This window comes from Balaenoptera physalus (assembly GCF_965194825.1).
Source record: "Balaenoptera physalus genome assembly, chromosome: 12".
Taxonomy (NCBI): domain Eukaryota; kingdom Metazoa; phylum Chordata; class Mammalia; order Artiodactyla; family Balaenopteridae; genus Balaenoptera; species Balaenoptera physalus.
The window spans coordinates 66,569,653-66,592,977 of record NC_138897.1 but is presented as its reverse complement, the minus strand read 5'-3'; the positions used below and the strand labels follow the sequence as shown (position 1 = coordinate 66,592,977).

Sequence of the window (23,325 nt, the reverse complement as noted above, 5' to 3'; positions counted from 1 at the left end):
TCAAGCTTGGTGAAAGTTAAGTTGTACGAATTAATCAGTTCTCTTGGGTGTAGTACTTCTCAAAGGTGCTAATATGCTAATGGTCTTGTGAGTGTTTTAGGGGAGGATAAAGTGCTATTAAAAGACCCTTGTCTCCGCAGGTGTCTCTGTGGACTACCTTCTCATTAACAAATATTAATGAATAGGCATTCTTCAGGAGAAACATTAGACCCCATTTTTTGGTTTTGTTTGTTTGTTTAGGTAATAAAAAGATTAGCAAGACAAGCTTTGTCTTCTGGGACTTTACCTGTGTTTGGGTTGGGGGGGAACAAAAGGAAAAATAAAGAAGAAAAAATAAAACACTGCAATGGCTGGTGGAGTAAAGCACAAGCCCCCAAGACTGTGGGGAGTTCGTAGGAGGAAGAGCTCTTCATCAGAAAGAGTAGGAAATACTTCCTGGGTGGTGTTTATAAGTAGGTGAGTTTAAGCTGAGATGAGGGTAAAGAGGGCAGACATGGAGCAGATGGGAAGGTGTGAGGCATCTGCAGAAAACGGCCCACAGCATAGGCTGTGTGCTGGGGTTTTGGGGGGCAGATCAGGGGGGCCCTTGGATTACCGTGGGAGAGCGGTACCTTCATCCAGACGGGTGGAGGAGGGGAGGGAGGACGGGCTTTCGGAGGGTTGGAAGTGGTTCTGATTTGCAAACCGGGTTAGGATGAGGAGACTGGAGTAAGTGGATTGACCGTTGTGATAGTCGAGAGCAGTGGTCTTCAAACTTAATGACTGGATACCTTCTAAAATAATCTCGGAAACTTCTTCTCAGACATTTTCAAGTTTAAAGGTATTTTCAAAATGAAACTGTCATATCACTTTTAAAAATGGAATCTAAATGTAGCGCTTCACACTATCATCCATTTTCAAAAATTCAAGAATAAACTTTAAATTGGGAATTTTACATTGTTCTTTTTTCTTCTTGATCTTTTTCCTGCACAAAATTTTACCTTAATATATTTTTATGCTTGCAAGTTTTATTGATCACCCTATCACGTTTCTTTGCACCAAAGATATAAGGAGAAATTGAAATTTTTAATTTCCTGTGGCCATAAAGAAACTTTAAAACTTTGTTTTCTTTATTAATATTCAGTTGATCAACCAGAATGTATTGCAAATTATGATAAACACTTGGTAAGCAAAATTTTATTAAATAGGCGTCTGTTAATAAAATGGATGGAGCTTTTAAAAAGTAACGTATTCATGGGTGAATATAATTTATTCCTAGAATAAGACAATATTTAGCATCAATTTCTACTTTTTATTTTAAGAGCTATAAGCCCAGAGAAATTTTGTTGACATAGATAAGTGGATGGAAAGGGTTTTACTAGCGATGCCACTAATTTCCTTGAACTTCTTCCAACTTATGTGTTAGAAATTTAAAAATTATTTTTAATGAGCTGTCGGTCTTTCAATTTTTTTGAAAGCAAAGGGTTGAAGAATGAATACCTGTCTTGTAAAAGTATATATTACAGCCTTTAGAGAGTTGAACTCTTAACACTTCATCAGTGTTGCAGAGGGTCCCTTTGCTTTGCAGTGGAGGCTTTTCTGCATGGGGGCAGTGCAGCACTGCAGCCTTGAGGTCACGGGAGGTGGGAGGTTGTGAAGGGAAAGCCTTCGATCCACAGCCCAGGCACATTTTTGTGATGGAGTACTCCTGGAGGTTGGGGTCTGGTATAGCCCTTGGAGTTATCTGTTTGATTTATTCCTCGGGAAAGCTTCACGTACCTTATGGGGTTGAAATACCCCGCTTTGCTCTAAGCAGACGATATCAGAGCCTCTGAATTAGGGTATTGGAAACTGAGAGGTGTGGGAATACAGAGTACTTCATAGAAGTAGAATTTCTAGTTGTTAGCAACTGATCAGATGTGGCGGCAAGAAAAGTGCCTTACAGAGTAACTGAAGGCCTCATGTTTGAGAACTGCAGGTTACTGGGGGAAATGGTGGTAATCAGAAAGTCATGAGGAAGAACTGATTTTTTATAAGGTTGGTTTTGGACAGTTTGGTTTTCAGAAAACACGTGACATGGAGGTGCAGACTCTGAAGTACCTGCAAACCTGGCTGTGGGGGTCAGAGCAGGAGAACTTTGGGGTCCTCTGCACTGTGAATGGTAGTGGAAGCTGTGGCTTATCGAGGGGAGGAGGGGTGTGTGTGTGTGTGTGTGTGTACAATGTATATAGGAGGACAAAGTGGGGGGAAAGAAACTACCTACACAAAAGGGTTAGAGAGAAGCAAGAATAGAAAGGTAGAAAATATCCCAAGAGAATCCAAGAAAAGAGAATTTAAGAGGACGGTGTGGGGATGGGGGAGTCAGCCTTGCCCCTAGTTTTGGCAGATTATTGCCAATCTGTGAGAAGAGTCACAAGAGTGAAAGAAATGGGACAGGTTGCTTTTGTCTCGATGAGGAGGTGAGCTACAGCTTTAAGAAGTCTGATGAAAAGTCATTTTAGAGACCAGCAGGCTTAAGTTCTGGATTCAGTGTTTCAGGAAAAAGCCCAGGTGGTCAGAATGGCCCTTAATTACCTTGTGTTGCCCCTAAAGTGTGGTCCCGGCCGGGTGTGCAGGGCCAGCAGCCAGCCTTGCCTTTCCCTCCGTGTGGGAACGTTGTTTCTGTGGTTGAGTCCTCGGTGAGGGGGTGGTGTTTGTGGCCGTGGAGGGAGAATCTCTGTTTAGGCAGGGCGGTGAGGTGCTGTTCCGAGGCGCGCGTGAGAGCAGCTGAGCGCCTCTGCGCCCCCTCCCGCTGCCCTCACGCAGGTGTGCGGACGGGCGACCCCTCACGCTGCTCTTCCCGTGCTCCCGTGCTCATGGTTGCTGGCACGTTCTTTTTCCCGACTTGGCATCAGATGCATGTATGGTAGAAAGATAGGAATGGAAGGTGACTTTTTGAAGGTAGTTCTGGGGACTTGGAATAGAGGTTTGGGACATCTGAGAGAAGTGTAAGCTTTAAGAAGAGTAGGCTCAGAAGTCTTGTTGAGTGAGCATGAAATTAGCATGAATGTGGAGCATATCTGAGCCTTGTTGATGGGGAGTAGGACAGCGGCTCGTGGTGCTGATGCAGGCAGAGCTAGAATTGCCTCCCTCGGGTGAAAAGTTGTGCTCCTGGCGGGGCCGAGGGCTTCCATGATGGTTAGGGGAGCGAGGCGGGGCTGGCGGTGGTGCTCTCAGAACACCATGCGCTGACCAGCAGGCGGCTCGGCTTGGGAGAGACACCACGATCTTTGCTTCTTTCTTAATTAAAAAAAAAAAAAAGATGGTTTTAATTAATAATTGATCATTTAAATCACATTTTATTATAACATAGGTGAATAAGTATCTCCACTGCCCGGAATTGTCACTCAAAGGAGATAATGGTTGAATTTAACTCCATTGTTGCTTAGAAAATCTCAAGCACCAGTCCCAGTTACAGGGCGGCAGTGTGATTTCTCCAGACAGGTAGGAGGAGTTTGCAAAATGTAATAATGTTACTCTGTTAAAAACTAGAAGGCTAAGTTAATTTTGGTTGGTCACCGTCCCCTCCTCCTCCTGCCTCACTTCTGTGTGAACCCTGTGCCCCACGTGTCCTGAACAACTACTCATTTTCTAGACATGACTTGGTTTTCCTCGACTCCCTGTCTTTGGGCTTCTCGGCTTAGGACTCCCTGTTCCGCCCTCTGTCCTGCTTGGCAAACCTCAGTGTATCTTCCCAGAATTGGCTGGGCTTTGAAGCCTTTTCTTGCTCACCAGGGCAGACCTGGAAGTGTAACAGTGGACAACACACTTTGTGTGTATGTACTCTTACACCGTGCATCTTTCTTAGTAGCATATTTTTGTCTGTGTCTGTGCACACACCTGTATACATATGTGTGTACATAGATACATGTATACAATTTCTGTCTAGTTTTTATATCTGTGTTCCCTGTTGAGTGCCTGGCACTTAAACAGTAGATGTGCCATCCTACTTGTTGAATGAAATGAATGAAGACATTTAAAAACACAGGGAAACCACGATGAGATTCTCTGTATCAGAAACAAATGAATTGCGGGTTCGAGGGAACTTGGACATACTAGCCTGACACCGTGTTAGGTGCGTTATAGATGTTATCTTTGTCCGTGTGTCTTAAAGTCTTGACAACAAACAAGTATTTTAAATGTGAGGAAATGGAGCCAAATTAATTAATTACTTGCGTAAGTCCACATGCATAGTTCACAAGGAGCAGAACATGAGATTTGGACCCAGATCTGTCTTAACTTTAAAAAGCCTCTGCCCTTTTCACATCACTGTCGCTGTAAGTGTGTAGTGATTAATCATCTTTAAAATTTCAAATGGGTGCAACTTTTAAATTTTTACATTTTAGACACTGTTTTCCTTAAATATAAAGGAATGGGATGTTGGTTTCTATGGCTCTGGGTTTCTGCTGGAGCTGGAGCTGGTGCTGGAGCTGGTGCTGGTGCTGGTGCTGGAGCTGGAGCTGGTGCTGGTGCTGGTGCTGGAGCTGGAGCTGGAGCTGGTGCTGGAGCTGGTGCTGGTGCTGGAGCTGGTGTGGGGAGTGGAAAGTGGATGGAGCCCTTCCTGAAATGCAGGGGTGACTCTCTCTCTTCTGCTGCGTGGTCTCTTAGCTTCATGCGAAGGGGGGGATTCAGTTTTACAAGTAACAAAGATAAATGTCCTTGTTTTATCATTTCTTTCTCTTGTCCTGTTTTTCTGGATGTTCTCTTTAATTTGCATTGTAACACATTTGATTCTTGTCCTGATTTGGACCTGGAAGGATCTATTGAGTCTGATTTGAGACAAGATGGGCTAACCCTTCAGTATAAGGCTTCAGTTCGTATCCCAGGGTTTCTATTCCAGTTAGGAATTCTGTTAGAATTCACTAAAAAACACAAGATTTCATTGACAGTTTTGTCATTTAGCTTCTTCATGGAAGCTTTTATAACTAAATATTAAGTTTTGAAAAGTGAGGGTTTCCTACGTAAGTGTAGGAATTCTGTCTCATGTTGACCTTTTAGGTCATCTTCCTTTTTCCTTTCCATCCTGGTCCCCCTTCAGCTACCCAAGACAGTAAATTTACAGGGGAGGAGGGAGCACTGGAATTTGGGGAGCATAGATATAATTTGAAAAAACATTTCAAGTGATCATTGTTTTCATTGCTTTTAGGTCATTTTGAAATTTCAAATAACACTAAAAGCTGACATGATTTCTTCACTTCATCAGTGTAGGAAATTGGATTTTTAAAGCTTTTGAACACTATTAGGGGCTTTTGCTGCTGTAACGTCCAAGAATCCAGAATCAACTTAGTGACCCAGAAAGGAGGGGCACTGGGGCACAGGTCGGGTGATGAAAGGTCTCTCTTCATCTTCTGTAATGTTCCTTGTCTTCATCTATTTTGTCTGGTAATAAAATAGCCACTCTGGCTTTCTTATGCTTACTGTTTCATGTTTTATCTGTCTCCTTTTTGTAATCCTTTTCTTTCAACCCATGGGTTGAAATTTTGACTTTAAAAATGTGTTTCTGATAGACAGACTATAGTTGAGTAACAACTATAGTTGTTACCTTGTTATTAGTTTGGGATTCTCTACCTTTTGACTTAAATGTTTAGTCCATTTATAAGTAATGTAATTATTGATCTGGTTGCTTATTTCTATTTGTCTTTTTTTTTCTCTGTTGCTCCTTTTGTGACTTTCTTTGGGGTTAACTCAGTATTTTTTAGCATTCCATTTTAACTCTCGGTTGGCTTTCTAGCCTACCTTTCTTGCATGTTTTAGAGAGTACTCCTAAGGGTTGTAATTTGCATCTTTAATTTACCATAATCTATTTAAAATTAATGTACTGCTTTGCACAAGCTGTATGATTCTTGTAGCAGTAGAGCTGTGTTTACTGTAGGATTTTTCTTTCTTAGTGGTGATAGTTTTTATGGATTATTTTTGTGTTTCTCCTTCTTGTAACCTGTGGCAGGCATTTGTAGGGTGGCTGGGTAAGATTTAGGTATGCAGTCTGTAGCCATGGTAATCACATCCTTGCTGCCTCCATAGATATGAAATGCTTAGCCATTTAGTCCAATCAAGAATTTTTTTTTTAATTATTTATTTTTGGCTGCGTTGGGTCTTCGCTGCTGCACGCGGGCTTTCTCTCGTTGCGGCGAGCGGGGGCTGCTCTCCGTTGCGGTGCGAGGCCTGCTCATTGCAGTGGCTTCTCTTGTTGTGGAGCACGGCTCTAGGCGTGCGGGCTTCAGTAGTTGTGGCTTGCGGGCTCTAGAGCGCAGGCTCAGTAGTTGCGGCGCACGGGCTTAGCTGCTCCGCGGCATGCGGGATCTTCCCGGACCAGGGCTCAAACCTGTGTCCCCTGCATTGGCTGGTGGATTCTTAACCACTGCGCCACCAGGAAAGTCCCAGTCCAATCAAGAGTTGATGAGGAAATCCTGAATTTGGAGAGGATGATTCAGGACAAAACGGTTCCACAGTTATTGGCAGGAGGCTGCAGTTCTGGGAAATAGAAATGCACCGTTGTCCCCAGTGCCTCTGCTGGAGTGGAACACTCCCTTTTGTACGGAAATAATTGTCAACCATAATGGGTAGAGTGGTAACGTAAGTGGAAGCAAAATATGATTTGTTACCCTCTCAGCATACGTTTCTTGAATACAGTTGTTCAGCAATCTGCGTTTGAGCTAGTTGGGGGTATTTATGATAAATGATTGCTCCTGGGCTCACTCCAGACCTGCACAGTCAGGATCTGAATGTGAGATCTGGGGTCTGAATTTTAGGGTAAGTGCTCCAAGCTTGTCTTAAACACAGCAATGTTAGACTGTCACTGCTCTAGGACTCTTCCCAAAAGCCCCTGACTTTTTATGGACCTGAATCAGTACTATTAATGTTTATCTTCAAGATTAACAAGCGTGCGACTGATGAAACAGTTTGGTCGTAGTCACAGAATTCTAGAGCCTGCATAAAGGTGCCTTCGAGGTCATGCCAGCGCAACAGTCTTAGAGGAGGAAATAGGTCAAATGAGAGTGTCTGGTGGTTTTTAACGACTCTGATTCATAATATATAAGGTACTTTGCTATGAATTGTAGATCACAATAACCTGTTAAAACTTTTCTGTACTATGTAAGGAATTATTTTCATGTTAGGTGTTATTTTTAATCCAGTTTGACAATCTCTGCCTTTAAGTGGGGCTACTTAGAGCTTTTGCACTTAATGTGATTATTGATATGCTTTGGTTTTCCTCTCTCATCTTGCTATTTCCCATCTGTTTGTCCCATCTTTTCCTTTTTCTTTTTATCCTCTTTATCTGCCTTCTTTTGGGTTCAGTATTTTTTATGATTCCATTTTATGGCCTTTATTGGCTTACTAGCTATATGTTTTGGGTGGGGGTTTTTTTGGTGTTTAATAGTTGCTGTAGAGTGTATAATTAGTATGCACCTTTGACTTATTACTGTCTACTTTCACGTAATATGTATAAAAGAACTTTAGGACAATGTACCTCCCTGTTATTCTGCCTTTGTGCTATTGTAATCATATATTTTACTTCTACACATGTTACAAACCCGACAATACATTTTTTCTTTATTTTACAGTACATACTTTTGCCTTAAACCGTTAATTATCTTTTAAAGAGATGTTTTTACATAAGAAGAGGCTTTTGTGTTTGCCCACCTATTCACCATTTCTGCTAGTCTTCATTCCTTTGTAAAGATCCAGATTTCCATCTGGTATAATTTTCTTAGTATTTCTTGTAGTGTAGGTCTGCTGCTGGTGACGTTTGTCAGCTTTTGTATGTCAGAAAAAGTCTTTATATCACCTTTGTGTTTGAAAGACATGAATTTCAAAGATATTTGAACAATTTCTGTTTACTGGGTATAGAGGTGTAGGTTGACTTTTTTTTTTTCTTTCAGTCCTTTAAAGATGTTGCTCTTCTGTCTCTGGCTCCTCATCTGGCATTCTTTCTGATGAGATGGCTGCTGTCATTCTTGTCTTTGTTCTGTATATGATGTGAGTTGTTCTCTGACTGCCTTGCAGAATTAACTGTCGGTGTTTGACACTTCATTTATTTACAGGTTGTTAGTGTTCTCGTTGAACGTGTAAGTCCTCAGGTCTGTGTGATCACTCTTTTCTGATCACTCTGTTCCTTGATCACCCCAGACTGAGTTTCTACTGACCCCTGTGCTTCTGGGGGCATTTCGAACATATCTGTAGAAAAGGAGAAGAAGCATCCATCAGTCATTCGTGGCTTCTGAACCGATTCTGAGATTCTCTTGTGATCTTTTGTGCCACTCCAAAAACAACACAGGGCAGTTTTCCTCGTGCTGCTTCGGAGAGGCAGGGGTACCTTTTAGAGCGACAGTGTTACAAGGAGTATTTCTGATGTCTCTGATAGTTGGTGTGGATGACTGCAGCTCAGAGTCTGATGTGATTGTTGTACCTTCAGCCCTGGACTTTGTCTCACAAGATGACATGTTGACGCCCCTGGGGAGACTGGACAAGTATGCTGCGAGTGAGAACGTATTTAACAGGTATGTGCGTATGCTTTCCATTAAGGTAGAAGCACAAGTGTGGCTTTTATTGCATGAATTTCGGTAAACAGAAGTATCCAGTTGAAAGTAGGTGTCATTACCACGTGGTCTGAGTCACCCAGCTTCACTGCTGGTCACGGCTGTGGCTGCCTTTACAGTCATTTACTCCTCCGTCCTGTGAGCAGGCAGCACTCCTTGGCTTTTTGGCAAAAACAAAACAAACAAACTGCTTTTTTGCTATTAGGCATAATTTTAATGTTCATTAAAGTGGCTGCTGAGGCGTCGGTTCCTCCTCCAGCAGGTGGTGGTGTGTGCCTGCTGTGGGCCAGGTGACTGGCGGCCAAGGGGCGAGGGACACGGCAGTGACCAGAGCTCACACTCTCCCTGATGCACTGTTTCTCCACCTAGGGCCCCCAGACCACCTGTATCAGACTTCTTGGGGAAATCTCAAAGTCTTTGCTAATAAAATTGAGTATAGATGTATAAAACTCATTGAGTAAAATATGTAAAGATAACGTTTTATATAATGAAGAATGATTGTACTTTCCCATATTTATGATAATTGAAGGTAGCTACTTGAAACAAATTTTCAGTGACCTTAGAAATTTGTCAGATCAGATAAAGGTGAAACATATTTTGGTAAATATTCAATCTCATCTTGTTAAAATAAAATCCATACTGGCATTTGTCACTTAGGAAATTAGGGAGTTAATATATGTTATAAAATGTATTAAGAAAAATTTTCTTTTAAACTATATGGATTCTGCCTTTTAAAGTTCTAAATACTAACTATTAATGCCACTGAACATCATATAATTTTCTTTTTCTGTGTAGACAAATGGTGGCCCGGAGTCTACTGGACACACTGAGGGAAGTCTGCGATGATGAGAGAGATTGTATTGCTGTTTTGGAAAGAATTAGCAGATTAGCTGATGATTCAGGTATATATTTATGCAGAGAAAGGTTTCTTTTATTAAATTATGTTTCTAAAAACTAATGAAAAACTTAGTGTAATGTGAGATTTCTTTGAAATATTTCCTAAGTAAATTATCAAACCCATCAGTAACAAGAAAATAAAAACCTGTTACTAAGATCCAAATATTTTATAGTAGGCCCAGTTAGTTTAACTTTGAAAATTTCTCGTAAGAAAAAACTAAGAACATTGTTTTGCATCATGTACATTAATACTATTTTAGGATTAATAAATTCTTTTGAAAAATAATTTTGAATAAATTAAAAGGATGGAGTGGGCTGTAAATTTTTTGGCAAATATAAAATGCATTCTTACTTATAAAAAATGTTTACCACCCCTTGTAAAACTAAGGCTGTTTGTCTCTAAAATGAAAAGAGGAGAAGAGTCTGCTTAAGAAAGAGGTGAACTTGTTTTGAGGCTTAGAATACAGATTATTACGTTTTTAAAAAATATTTTTTATGGTGGTAAAACATACATAAAATTTACCATTTTAACCTAATATTGTTTTGAGCATATTTTTATATTTGATTTTAGAAACGATTCAAAAATCAAATAAAAAATTTTTTCTTAAATCCATGACCTCTTTATTAAAATGTATTATTTTTCAATTTATCAAACGTTTGGCATGGCAACAATTCTCATCCTTTAATTTTCAGATGAGCTTGTCTTTTGGTAAGCAACTCATTTTATGGGAATATGTTTACTATTTATGTAAGCCTTAAATATTTTTTATAGAAAAAAACATTAGTAAGCTTCCTAATATTCTATCTCATTATGATGTTCTGTGTACATAATTGCTCATGTATATGCTTGTTCCAGAATGGTTTTAAGAGGGTGTCATCAATTATGATTTTTACTTACAATTTATTTTTAGATTTGGCAGAGATAAACAATTTAACTTAAAATTTTGGCACTATTGCATTCCATTGTGTTCATTCCTTTCATAGTAGAGATGTAGATATTCTTTAAGGTGAAATTTGTGTTTATTTTCTTCCACCTGTTTACCAACTACAGTGCTGTTCTTTACATATATTATATTCTATGTGTTTTAAAATATATCTCAAGTTGTTGAGTTCCTGATAAATATCTCTCTTGACATTTACACTTTGAATTCATTCAGTAAACGTGAAAACAGTGCATACTCTATGCCAGGTTCTAGATTAAATGCTGGAGCCTTACTGAGATGAGTAAGGATCCCTGTCATCAAATTAACAGTTTAACGAATGCAACCGACATACTAACAGTAAATTATACCAGGGAGGGTTGGGGCCGGCTTTGGACAGTTGGTGGCATTTGAGTTGGGTTTGATGGGGAGGGAGGGGAGGAGGGGGCTCAGGAGAGGAAAGGACAGGTGTAGAGGTTTGGGGAGCTCAGGACAGTGGCCCGTTTGGCCAACAGTGAGTTTACTGGGCCTACAGTTTAGAAGAATGAGACTTACATAAGGTGGTTGAGGGCCAGATTGTAAAGATTTATACTGTGCCAAGCCGGAGAGTTTGCTTAGTTTATGATTTAGAAGAGAAACACAGCAGTGTGGATTGACTTGAGGAAAAGACGGGTGACGGAAGGCTGGTTGGGAGATTCCTCTGACTGTTAGGAGTAGTTTGGGAGGAATGGAAGGGCCGGAGGGATGTCAGAGCCACTGTGATGGTAGCTTCCATGAATTTGAGGATTCTTGTCTCTCCATCAGATATGGGAAAGTTGCAGTCTTTAATATTTTTAATATTACCTCTCCTCCACCCCAAACTCCTTTTTTTTTCATTTTTTAAGTTTACTTTTGTTTGAGTATATGTTTTGTACGTGGTTCAAAATACAGAACTCCTGTTAGCTACATCTGTTGTCTATAGTGAAGTCTTTATAAAGTGAAATTAGCTGGTCTTAATTAATTTTGGGGTTTTGTTTGCCTTCAAAGGGCTTCCCATCTCAAGATTCAACTTTTTTCTTTTTTTGGCCACACCCCACAGCTTGCAGGATCTTAGTTCTCCAACCAGGGATCGAACCCGTGCCCCCCTGCAGTGGAAGCACGGAGCCCTAACCACTAGACTGTCAGGGAATTCCCTAAACATTTTTTAAAATGTTGTCTTTTAGTGCCTTTTTTTTTTTAAAGATGAGCATTTTTTTTAAATGAACTAAGTATTCATATCCTTTGCCATTTAAAAAAAATTTTTTTTTAATTTTTGGCTGAGTTAGGTCTTCGTTGCTGCGCGCAGGCTTTCTCTAGTTGTGGTGAGCAGGGGCTACTCTTCGTTGCGGTGCTCGGGCTTCTCATTGTGGTGGCTTCCCTTGTTGTGGAGCACGGGCTCTAGGCACGCGGGCTTCACTAGTTGTGGCACGCAGGCTCAGTAGTTGTGGCACACGGGCTTAGTTGTTCCGCGACATGTGGGATCTTCCCGGACCAGGGCTCGAACCCGTGTCCCCTGCACTGGCAGGCGGATTCTTAACCACTGCGCCACCAGGGAAGTCCTGTCTTTTAGTGCTTTTGATCTTTAAAAAAGGAAACAACATTTGGAACTTTGATTCATGTATCAAAATTTATGTATAGAGAGCAGTATAGGAATCTTATCTTTTTTTCTCACATAACCTGCTAACTTTCCTACCGTTACCTATGGAACAGTTGATCTTTTTGAAATGCCATATCTGTCACATTTAAATTTGCCGTATGTACTTGGGTCTTTTCAGATTTTTTTTGTTTTTTTAAATCTGTTGGTTTCCTTTAGCATTCACTGACCCTTTATCATCTTAGTTAAGTCTAACTGTAAACCCTCCACTGGCTGGCTGCATTTAGATTAGGACCCAGTCCTTACAGCTTGTCCTGGAGGTTCTGAACTAGCAGAGTTTGAAGATGATGCCGTGTTATAGTCGATGTGAATTCAGGTGAACAGATCCGGTCCTCACAGGAAGTATTGCAGGCTCCGAGCAGGCTCTGAGGACAGAAGCTGGGATGGGGTCGACCTCGCCATGACTGTGAAAAGGATCGCAGGCTGCAGAGCATTTTCTAAGCACTCATGATGTGATGCGAGGTGAAGAGTCCAGAGCTTTCCTGAGGACTCCCCCGCCCGGCAAGGATCTGGTTCTGGGGAGGATGCTTCAGCTCACCTTTCTGTTATTTCCATAGAACCAACTGTGAGAGCAGAGCTGATGGAGCAGGTGCCTCACATCGCCTTGTTTTGTCAAGAAAACCGGCCTGCGATCCCGTACGCTTTTTCCAAGTACTTGCTACCCATTGTGGTTAGATATCTCGCAGATCAGAATAACCAGGTAGGAGGGCCCTGCCCACGTTCTTACAGAAATGGGTGTAGTCTGGGGCACTCCTGGCGGCCTACTGGGTGGTCTCATTGGGATGTTCCTTCCTCTTTGACTTTGTTATTTTGTTTTTCAAAATGAGGCTGTGGAGAGTCTGGGAGGCCACAGCAATAGACAGTGCCCAGTGGCTGCTGCTCACCCGCTGCCCTCCCAGGCGGCCCTCAAAAAGGTTGGCGCTTGGAGACCTCTTTTCCAAGAATGCCTTTTCTGTTCCACTTCATCTGTTAACAGCACAGCCTACCAAGTTCGGTCTTTGCAGAATAAGCATAGATTTTTGTTGGCAAGGTTTTGCCAGTTGTGAACCCCTTCTGGTTGGGTGAGGAGTCCTCAGATTTGTGAAATTCAAGTGTTAAGTTTTGTTACACTGTGTGTGTACTTGGTTTACGTGTCTGTTTTTTCCTAGGTCAGGAAAACGAGTCAGGCGGCCTTGCTGGCCCTGCTGGAGCAGGAGTTAATTGAGCGGTTTGATGTGGAGACCAAAGTGTGCCCCGTCCTCGTAGAGCTGACCGCCCCCGACAGCAATGACGACGTGAAGACAGAAGCTGTGGCTGTACGTAGAGCTCAGCAAGAATTAGTCACTGGCTTGACCGATAGGAGGCGCTTGTTAAATATGACGCTGCGTTACATGTTGTAGGGTTGACACATACTGGCTCTCAGAGTACCCACAAATCATTACATTTGAAATGTTAATGCTGGGCTAGGAAGGGACATAGGCTTCCAAGGGAAAAGGTGTCTTTTCTGGGGGTCCCATGCTGTGCAGAAGCACTTGGGAATTCGATGGTTCTGTCACTGAGCTCTGAGAAAGCAAGATACACAGCAAGAAAATAATAAATTAGCTGTAAATTCATTATCAAAATGGAAAAATAAGATGGCAAAAATAACCAGTGGAATTTTAAAAACCCTGTATTGATTGAAGAAACATTTGAGCTCCTTGAATTGCCGTCGAGCACTTTTCTAGGCCCCGTGTAGGCACAGCAGGAAAAAGAGGGACGCTGCTTGGCTACCGTACTTGACAGTATGGTCTTTGCAGGAAGGAATATATGATAGAAATTATGATTATTAGGAAAATACACAGATAAAGTCATTATGCACATAATAAAGTCAAGTATTATAGTGAGTTCTCTGGTTTTTTGGACATGGTTAGCAAATATTTTGATTATTTGAGAACCATCATAAATAGGGTATGAATTACATATAGTAATATCTGTTATAATTCACATCTATGGTTCCTCAGTTCAGAAAGTAAGAATTCTTATAATAGAATAGAAAAGTGATAAATCCATCTGAAAATTTATTCAAATCTGTTTGGATAGTGAGAGTTTGCTATTTAAACCTAATATAATTGCATTTTTGTTGATAAGAAAAAAATTACACTAAAAATAATTTTATAGTACTTCTGGATCATTCATAGGATGAATTAGATTTTCTCTCTAGTTCCTTTCCATTGGAAATTCCATTATTTTATTTTTAGATACTCAGGTATCAGTTAATAAATTTAGATATTTTTCAGTAATACCATTTTTATTGAAGTGAAATTCACATAATATAAAATTAACCATTTTAAAGTTTACAATTAAGTAGTATTTAGTACATTCATAATGTTGTATAAAGCACTACCTCTGTCAAGTTCCAAAACTTGATTTTTTTTTTTTAAATTTCACAAGCTTCTCAATAAAAAGGAAATCAGTTTTGGCAGAAATGTTGGTTTATATTGAGCAGAGTTTAACTTGCTCTATTATAATTTTTGACGGGTTTTAAGAATAATAAAACATTATAATTATAATAAAAGGCTGTATCCAGCGCTAGTGTGAAACCTGTGATTCTCTCACAATTGGTTTGTGTTAACTTTGCTATGTTTGGCATTCCCTCGCTTCCCAGTTGTCTGTTTTGGGAATAATTCATTCTAAGAAATTTAATTATGCTAGATCAGTGATACTGTGTATCTTTGGATCATTAACTCGGGCTTGGAGATGCCTAGAAGCAGTCTGGAGTCAAGAAACAACACTGCTTTGGGGATTGCGGGATGTCAGTGTCACCTGCCACTCTGAGGAGGCCAGGGCTCTGATAGGGATGGTGCCAGCCTAACAATGCATGGGCAGATCTCCATTTATGTAGGTCTTTTCTTCATCTCATCAGTGTTTGGTTGTTTTCAGTAGACAGAGCGTGTGTGTGTTTTGTTAGATTTCATGTTTTTTAACACTGTTGTGAATGATACTGTTTTTAAACATTTTCAGTTGTTCGTTGCTAATTTATAGAAGTACATTTGTTTTTTTTATTCTGTCATATGTCCTGCAAACTTCCTAAACTCACTTATTTGTTCCAATGGCTTCTTTGTAGATTCCTTGGGATTTAGTCTGTAGACAGTCATGCATTTATGAATAGAGTTTTCTTTTCTTTCCAACCAGATGCCTTTGCTTCTTGTCATATTTGCATGGGCCAGGAGTAGATGTAATAGATAAATGACGACAGTCAGATTTCTTTATATTCTAACTGCACGGGGGCAGATATTTAAATGCATTGGGCTGGTTTTCAAACGGTTCATCCTCACTTTGCCCAAAACTGTGTTATCTGAATCATGTGCATATCAGATCTGTGTCCTTGTCTCCCTTGGAACCCAGGCTTTGCAGAGTAAGGATGTGGTCCCCACATGCGTGAGTTTCTGAGAAAACGGTACTTTGCAAGATGAGGACTGCCTCTGTATAGTCCTTTCTTAGCAATGCAGATACAGTAAATCCAGATCCTTCTTGTGGATAATCTTCTGAAAACTCACCATTTATTCTCTTATCGGGAAAATGTAGGTTGTTTTTTTTAAATTTTAAATTTATTAGGCAAAATTATTAATAAGATTGAAACTGTAGGTAAAAATGCAATTTTTAGGATTTTCTCAGGGTTTATTGTACCTTTAATAATTATCGGTTGATTTTAATGGTAGTAGTTAACATCTGTTTTTCTGTCTTCAACTTGGATAAATAAGATGAATTTTTTGTGATGTATGCAGTATAATGATGTCATCATTTTATACTTAAATTATATATTTTTAATAAATTAGCAAACTGGAAGAGTCTTAGTTTGAAGATATATTCAGCATGGTTTTGTTCTTATTTATTTTAGATAATGTGCAAAATGGCTCCCATGGTTGGGAAGGACATCACAGAGCGTCTTATCCTCCCTAGGTTTTGTGAGATGTGCTGTGATTGCAGAATGTTTCATGTTCGAAAGGTATTTTTGTTGTTGTTGTTTAAGAATACATGGTTGTAGTGGTTACCATATTGATCTGTGAAATTTAAAAGATTATTTTTAAAGAATGCTGTAATATTTTGAAATGTCAGTGATGCTTTTGTTGTCAGGTCTGTGCTGCCAATTTTGGAGATATTTGCAGCGTAGTTGGCCAGCAAGCTACTGAGGAAATGTTGGTAAGTATTGCAGAAATTAACTGAGGAGACTGGACTCGCCTGGTGGTCCAGTGGTTAAGACTCCACGCTTCCATTGCCGGGGGCACGGGTTTGATCCTTGGTCAGGGAAGTTCCGCATGCTGAGCAGTGCGGCAAAAAAAAAAAAACAACAAACAACTAAGGAGAAAGCAGTGCATGACAAAGTAGCACGTAAAGTTTGAAATACATACAGTTACCTTCCCCCAAAGTGTATTAATATTGGCTTGGCCAAAAAGTTCGTTCGGGTTTTCTATAATACTACAGAAAAACTTGAATGAACTTTTTGACCAACCTAATACAATTCCATGGATGTAAACCAGAAAGATAATATAACTTTAAGAGTTTAAATTTCTGTAATCTGGGCACTTGAATTGTGTTTTGTTAAGGACAGTTTGTTAAAAATGCAGATGTGTTACAAACCATTGATCCCTTTTTAACTCCCATTTCTATAAAATCAATTCTTATTTATTCAAATGAATCTTTAATTTTATTGCAACCCTCAAGTATTTTAGTGACAAATTAAATTTACAGCAGGTGATTTTTAAATGGCTAGTTCCTGGGATAAAAGTGCTTAATGTACAAGTTAATGTACTTGAAGAGTTTCTGAAACCATCTGTTATGCAGAATAATTAACTTTAAGTACAAGCTCTTGGATAACATTTAAGCTGTACGTGTTGGGAGCGTTTTTGATTTTCCATAGTCAGTAGTGGAATGAATTGGGTGTGATTTATTTAAAACTGCTAAGTATTAATATTAAATGGGTCTTCTAAATTTCATTAAGAAGATCTAATGTTTTAAATGCTGTGAAAGCAGAAAATGAGATAAAAGTAACTCCTGAAGCCTGCTGTGTGTCTGCCTAACGAAACACCATCCTCCTCGCACAGCTGCCCAGGTTTTTCCAGCTTTGTTCCGATAACGTGTGGGGAGTCCGCAAGGCCTGTGCTGAGTGCTTCATGGCAGTTTCTTGTGCAACATGTCAAGAAATTCGACGGACTAAATTATCAGCACTATTTATTAATTTGATCAGTGATCCTTCACGTTGGGTAAGGTTTTGTTTAATTATCATTTTTGTAAAAGAATGCATTTTACAGAAGACGTGATTTTGATTTCATAATTTAAGAAAAAATTTGCCATTTAAGGTATATTATTGCTAATACTTTTAGGAGTAGACAATAGACTGCTATATTAACTTTTTTTTTTTTTTTAACTGGATGAAATTTCTGTTCCATGCAAATGTTTTATAGGGTCTCATATTCACATTCTCATGGTTTAAATATTCAAGCCAAGATAAAAAATTTAAAAGTAAAAAGGAGAAAATAATTGATGGGGAACTGTAAATCCTAGCTGAAGAAGGATTTACGTTTTATTCCTGTCCTTTTATTCTTCTTAGGTTCGGCAAGCAGCTTTTCAGTCTCTGGGACCTTTCATATCTACTTTTGCTAATCCATCTAGCTCAGGCCAGTATTTTAAAGAAGAAAACAAAAGTTCAGAAGATACATCAGTAGAAGACAAAAATAGGTATGATTTTTTTAAACTTTGCTTTCCAGTTTTACTGCTTGTGAGCATTTTTTTCATTCTCACTATTTTTATAATGTTCTTTTTGGAGAGTTTACTATTTCTCTTGATTACAAAAATAGGTAAATATTTTAATAGAGTTTTATCTTAAATACATTTGTTAAACATCTCTGGTTAATTACATATTTAAATGAGAAGATGAAGGTACATGTAACACAGTTAGCTTGGTGCTAGGCATATAGAAAGCTGTAGTGATAGATTTGATAATAATTTTTGTATAAGTTTATTTAATAAATAATTTACCTAGTAAACCATCTGTTAACATTTAGGATATACAAAGTAATGGTTATACAATTTAAAGGGTTTGGTTTTATAAGGAGTAAAACCTAATTTAGGAATATGCGTTACTATATAGTCAGTTTCTTACTATTATTTTCCTTTTTAGTCAGTTAATTTTATTGTGGATCTTGGATTCTCTGTCTACAGAATAATGATTGTAATCTCTCAATTGAGGGGGAAAGTATTTTAATGATTAGCACCAAATTAGTGCACTTACTAACTAGAATATCAACTTTTAAGAGCATTTAATAAGGCAACCAGATTTTCAAATAAAGCTTAAAGAGGACATCTCTGATTTTTATTTTTAATTTTTTTTGCATTAAAAAATTTTAATTAAGTTTTAGTTTTTAAAATTTATTTTAGTATATCCTTAGGGGAAAAATGGTTCAGACCTAAGTTAGTGCATGGGAAATACACACAGACTTTGACAGGTGTGCACTTGAGCTCAGTTAGTGCCTGTTTCTGTAACAGCCCTGCCTGTAATGCCTGAGTTACCAGAGTGCCTTGTCCTCCCTTGTCATGATGCTAATGGACATTTTCTTCTGTAGGTCTTGATACTGTGATATTTGCTTTCTTGGTGTTTTGATTTGGCAATTCTTCCTTTCTTCTCTGCTGCCTTGTTTTACCTTTTTGCCCGTTCTCCTACTGTCCTGCTGAGTAGCCAAACAAACCTGAGGTACTGTTTTTTGTAAAGGAAGAAAAATCATTCTAAACCTGTCTTCCTAGCAAGGGAAGTCTGTCAGTTCTTTTGAAAACAGTTGCTGCAGGGAGTGTGACAGAGTGATGAGGTGTGGGGGAGGGGTGTTACCTGCTCTTCAGTTTTAAAGTCAGCGACCTTTTCACTAATGATACTAATTGTACGAAGACTATTGCATAGCTTTTATTTTTGTATCTGGAGAGAGTCTAGGAAGTGAAAATATAAATTTACAGAGAATTATTAGGATGGGGTCAGCAAACTTCCTGTAAAAGACCACACAGTAAATATATTCGATCTCCGTCAGAACTCCTGCAGTGTGGGAGCAGCCGTAGACTGTCCATGATGCATGGGCTCAGCTGTGTTCCAGTAAAACTTTATTGACAGAGACAGTTGGCGTGGCTACCGTGGCCGGTAGTTTTGCTAACTGCCGGTATAGGACATTATTGGAAGAGCTATTTAAAGGCAGTTAGTTATCTTTTAGCTACAAACCTTAACTCCTCTTCCATTGTAATGAGGTCTGTCTTAGTGTCAAGTCAATACTCTTCGTAGCATTGGATTTTCACTATACTATTAGGCTTTATTGAATTGTGTTAATGATGTAAGGGAGGGAGGAGACAGTTGCTGGCTGAGAAGGGAGTTCTGTTAAATATTGTAAAAGCTGTTGTGTAGTCCTAGGTATTATTATCTCAGAGCCATTAGCTGATTTGCCCTCTCTTAAATACTGCACTGGCTTTTGTTTTGAGCTGTCTTAAATCCAGTTTTGTTATTTAAGGTTGACTGGTTGATTATGCAAAAATTAATTGAGCACCTACTATGAACCAGCGACTATAGACAGATGTACAGGACTTGGTTCCCGTTCTCGAGGTCCCCTCAGTTTCCTAGAATTCAGATTTCTCAAACGAATATCTCACAAAATAGCAAGTTTTTGGCAGTATATTTCCGCTACTATTTATTTCTTTTGTAGTGTTTCATCTGCTCCTGGAAACATTTAATATCACTTAATACTCTTTGAAGCATTTATTGATTATAAACCTCTGACTTTATAAAATACCAGGTTTATCTCTCACTCACCCTTGATCAGGCTGTTCATACTTCTTTGAAGGTGTTAATAAAAGCTGTGCCTCCAGAAGCAGAGTTAAGCATTCAGATTTGCACTTACAAGTTATGTGAAATGAGCAACCTCTTTTCTGTTTAGTTAAACCAGCTATTACACCGCTCTCCGAATACACTGCCTTCTTTGGGTTCTCCCTCTTTGTGTCTGGGACGCCATCCTGTTTCATCCACACCTCATTTAACAGAGAGAATGTCTGGACAGACTACCTCCAAGAATCTTGGAGGAAATTCAGAGCTTTTGCATCCTGGCTGTTCATAGCACTGGTGCACGAGCACTAATTTTAGTCATATCTCTTGGTCGTGTATTTTGCACACATTCATCCAGTGGACTGCCGGTCCCCCCGCGTAGCAGCCTGGTTTTTATCTTTGTGTATTCTGACATCTTCACCAGGCCTGGCACATGCTCGGCACATGATAAATGTCGAATGAGTTATTGTTAGAAAATAATAGATTTTATCTCAAAAGCCTTAAGTAACTGAACTGCTTTTGCTAGTTTTTCTCAGTTTAGCTTAAAGCTAACTACGTGTGAGTAAAATTGTTACTGGTACAAATCTGGAAGTATTTCACTGATGTTGAGACTCCATTATGAAGTCACAGCACATGAAGGCTGTGTCTGCTCTCATCTCAGGATGCAGTGTTCTGGGACCAGATGTTCCCAGGGCACTTTCCTAGGCCCCAGTCTTGAGTCACCAGGTCTCTGAAGATACTAACTCTCAGCTTACGCAGGCACCGAGGAGACGTAGGTTCTCTTGGAGATGCGTTTCTGGCTGACCCTCTGCTGCACTTGTTCCCTACACCTGTGAGGAGCTGGGCTACTCCGCTCCTTATGCGAGCCCTCAGTCTCCTCAGTTCTCCTCAAAATAGCGTTTGCTTGTATGATAGCGTTTGCCAGACTGACCGTTAGGAATGTCAGAATTCTGGCATTTAGCAGCTTGATTGTGCACTGACTGTTACCCAGCTCCAGGAAAAAAACGTATTTGGAGAATTTATATTTTTGACGGTTTATTTTGAAGCAGACGGTTTATTCGTACAGAATTTAATACTTCCCAGAATTTCATATGAGGGAAAATGTTTTTGTCTCTTTAAAAACATACGAGGAGTTTGAAGGTGGGACAAACTAGTAATTTTTCATAAGGCAGATAGAATGACTTGGCCAGTGATTCTTTGTTTTTCCTGCTGAGAATATTAAAATTTAATTTTAATGCTAAGATGAGATAGTGATCCAGGAACTTCAGGCCCTTGGAATAGTTTTCCATACTAAATGGCCTTTTAATTGGTTTCTTTTTGTGAATTTTAAGTGGAAGTTTCTTAAATTCATCAGATAACAAGTGAAGTCTTAAGTTTCAGCCATTTGCTCCCCACCACCACCAAACAATGTCCTGTTACTATAATTTTTATTTTTTTTTATTTTAAAAAATTTATTTATTTATTTATTTATTTATTTTTGGCTGCGTTGGGTCTTCGTTGCTGCGCGCGGGCTTTCTCTAGTTGGGGCGAGCCGGGGCTACTCTTTGTTGTGGTGCGCGGGCTTCCCATTGCGGTGGCTTCTCTTGATGCGGAGCACGGGCTCTAGGCGCTCGGGCTTCAGTAGTTGTGGCTCGCGGGCTCGAGAGCGCAGGCTCAGTAGTTGTGGCGTACGGGCTTAGTTGCTCCACGGCATGTGGGATCTTCCCGGACCAGGGCTCGAACCCGTGTCCCCTGCACTGGCAGGCGGATTCTTAACCACTGTGCCACCAGGAAAGTCCCTACTATAATTTTTAAAATTCAGTTTGCATGATATCAGAAAAACTGTAAAAATAGCCAAGGAATCCCATAAACACTTCTTCCAGATTCTCCAAATGTTAACATTTTACCATACTTGTTTTATTATTCTTTTTTTTCTGAATTCTTTGAGATAAGTTTTAGACATGATATTCTTTTTACCTTTCTTAAATATTTCACTCCTCAAAACACAGATACTAATACATAACCACACTCTAATTAGCGAAATTAACATAGATACAATACTGTCATCTAGAGATTTTATTCAAATTTTACCCATTATCCCACTCGTTTTTTTTGTTTTTTTTTTTTTAATTTTATTTATTTATTTATTTATGGCTGTGTTGGGTCTTCGTTTCTGTGCGAGGGCTTTCTCTAGTTGTGGCAAGCGGGGGCCACTCTTCATCACGGTGCGTGGGCCTCTCACTATCGCGGCCTCCCTTGTTGCGGAGCACAGGCTCCAGACGCGCAGGCTCAGTAATTGTGGCTCACGGGCCCAGCTGCTCCGTGGCATGTGGGATCTTCCCAGACTAGGGCTCGAACCCGTGTCCCCCGCATTGGCAGGCAGACTGTCAACCACTGCGCCACCAGGGAAGCCCTATCCCACTCTTTTTTTAAAACAAAAGAAAAAATATCTTTAATAAAGGCATGATTGGAAAATACCATGTAATTCATACACATATAGAAGACACTTATCTTGCATAAGAGCACTTGCTTCCGGACTGTTTTGGAGAGGGAAGGGATGCTGCAGACATCGAGGCCAGCCCCTCATTTTATGACTAAGGAGTAAACGTGGGATCTGCAGCGCCAGTGCTGGTGAGACTCGCGTTCTCGCAGTGTATGTGTGCATGTTATGTATTTTATGAGCATAAGAATGGTGGAGAAACAACAGAATTTTAAATGCTGTCACTGTGTGGTATGTTTTCAGATGAGGTATTAAATATTTTTATCTGTATCTAAAAAAAATATTTTTTAAATAATCACGTGTTTTTAAAAAAATTCGTTTCTGAAAACAGTGTGAACATTACTGTGAGATAAAGTGCGATCCAGGAAGTTGGGGATCTCCCGAGAGCACATACGGTGGCTCTGTAACTGGGGTGTCACGTCGGTGGCGACGTCACCTTCCAGGGCACAGGCCGGGTGAGCCTCCTGTTTAATGCCTTTCACTGCGTATGTTTACGGGCCCATGTTTCAAGGGAGCACCCCACCCTCACCTGACAAATTTACCTACGTATCCATCCTCACTTCCCTTTCATGTTCGTAGAAAGAGCTGTCTCTTCGCCTGTTTAATCTGTCCACCTGTGTTCTCGAGCCCCTAGTCTTCCTTCTCAGAAAGACGTTGCTTTATCAGTGATTCCATCAGTCTCCTGTGCCTTCAGTTCTTCGTCTCTTCTGGCCTTTTTCTCTGAGCCTGAAGAATGCTCGTCGGAAGCATCCTCTTGGACAGGAGGAATGCTGTGCTCTTTGTCACTCTGCACGACTGTCGTGACACATATGCAGGCCAGTCCTTCTGGGGCGCCCTCCAGTCTGTCTGGGCTCTGACCAGTTTCCCGGCGACGTCACCACCTGGAATTCTATGTAGATCCCGACTCAGCCCATCCAGACTGAAACCCCCTCCTCAAACTGCCCTGGTGTTTTTCACTTGCAGTCGGTGCCACCAGCACCTGTTCGGTCACTCAG

General features: G+C 40.0%; 1 protein-coding gene across 8 annotated transcripts in view; it reads left to right on the top strand.

The window, feature by feature from the left end:
• The window catches only part of PPP4R1 (protein phosphatase 4 regulatory subunit 1), a 69,654-nt gene that overhangs the window by 18,522 nt on the left and 27,807 nt on the right, over positions 1–23,325 (top strand). For 5 of the 8 annotated variants that reach the window (XM_082418652.1, XM_082418653.1, XM_082418655.1 and 2 more), the window contains 8 exons: positions 8,381–8,516; positions 9,351–9,457; positions 12,602–12,744; positions 13,193–13,339; positions 15,901–16,008; positions 16,137–16,202; positions 17,105–17,263; positions 17,611–17,738. In XM_082418652.1, coding sequence (XP_082274778.1) covers positions 8,458–8,516; positions 9,351–9,457; positions 12,602–12,744; positions 13,193–13,339; positions 15,901–16,008; positions 16,137–16,202; positions 17,105–17,263; positions 17,611–17,738 — 917 coding nt within the window. In that variant the 5' untranslated portion in view covers positions 8,381–8,457. The remainder of the gene's footprint in view (positions 1–8,380; positions 8,517–9,350; positions 9,458–12,601; positions 12,745–13,192; positions 13,340–15,900; positions 16,009–16,136; positions 16,203–17,104; positions 17,264–17,610; positions 17,739–23,325) is intronic. The other 3 variants (XM_082418654.1, XM_082418650.1, XM_082418651.1) reach the window with 1 other exon arrangement.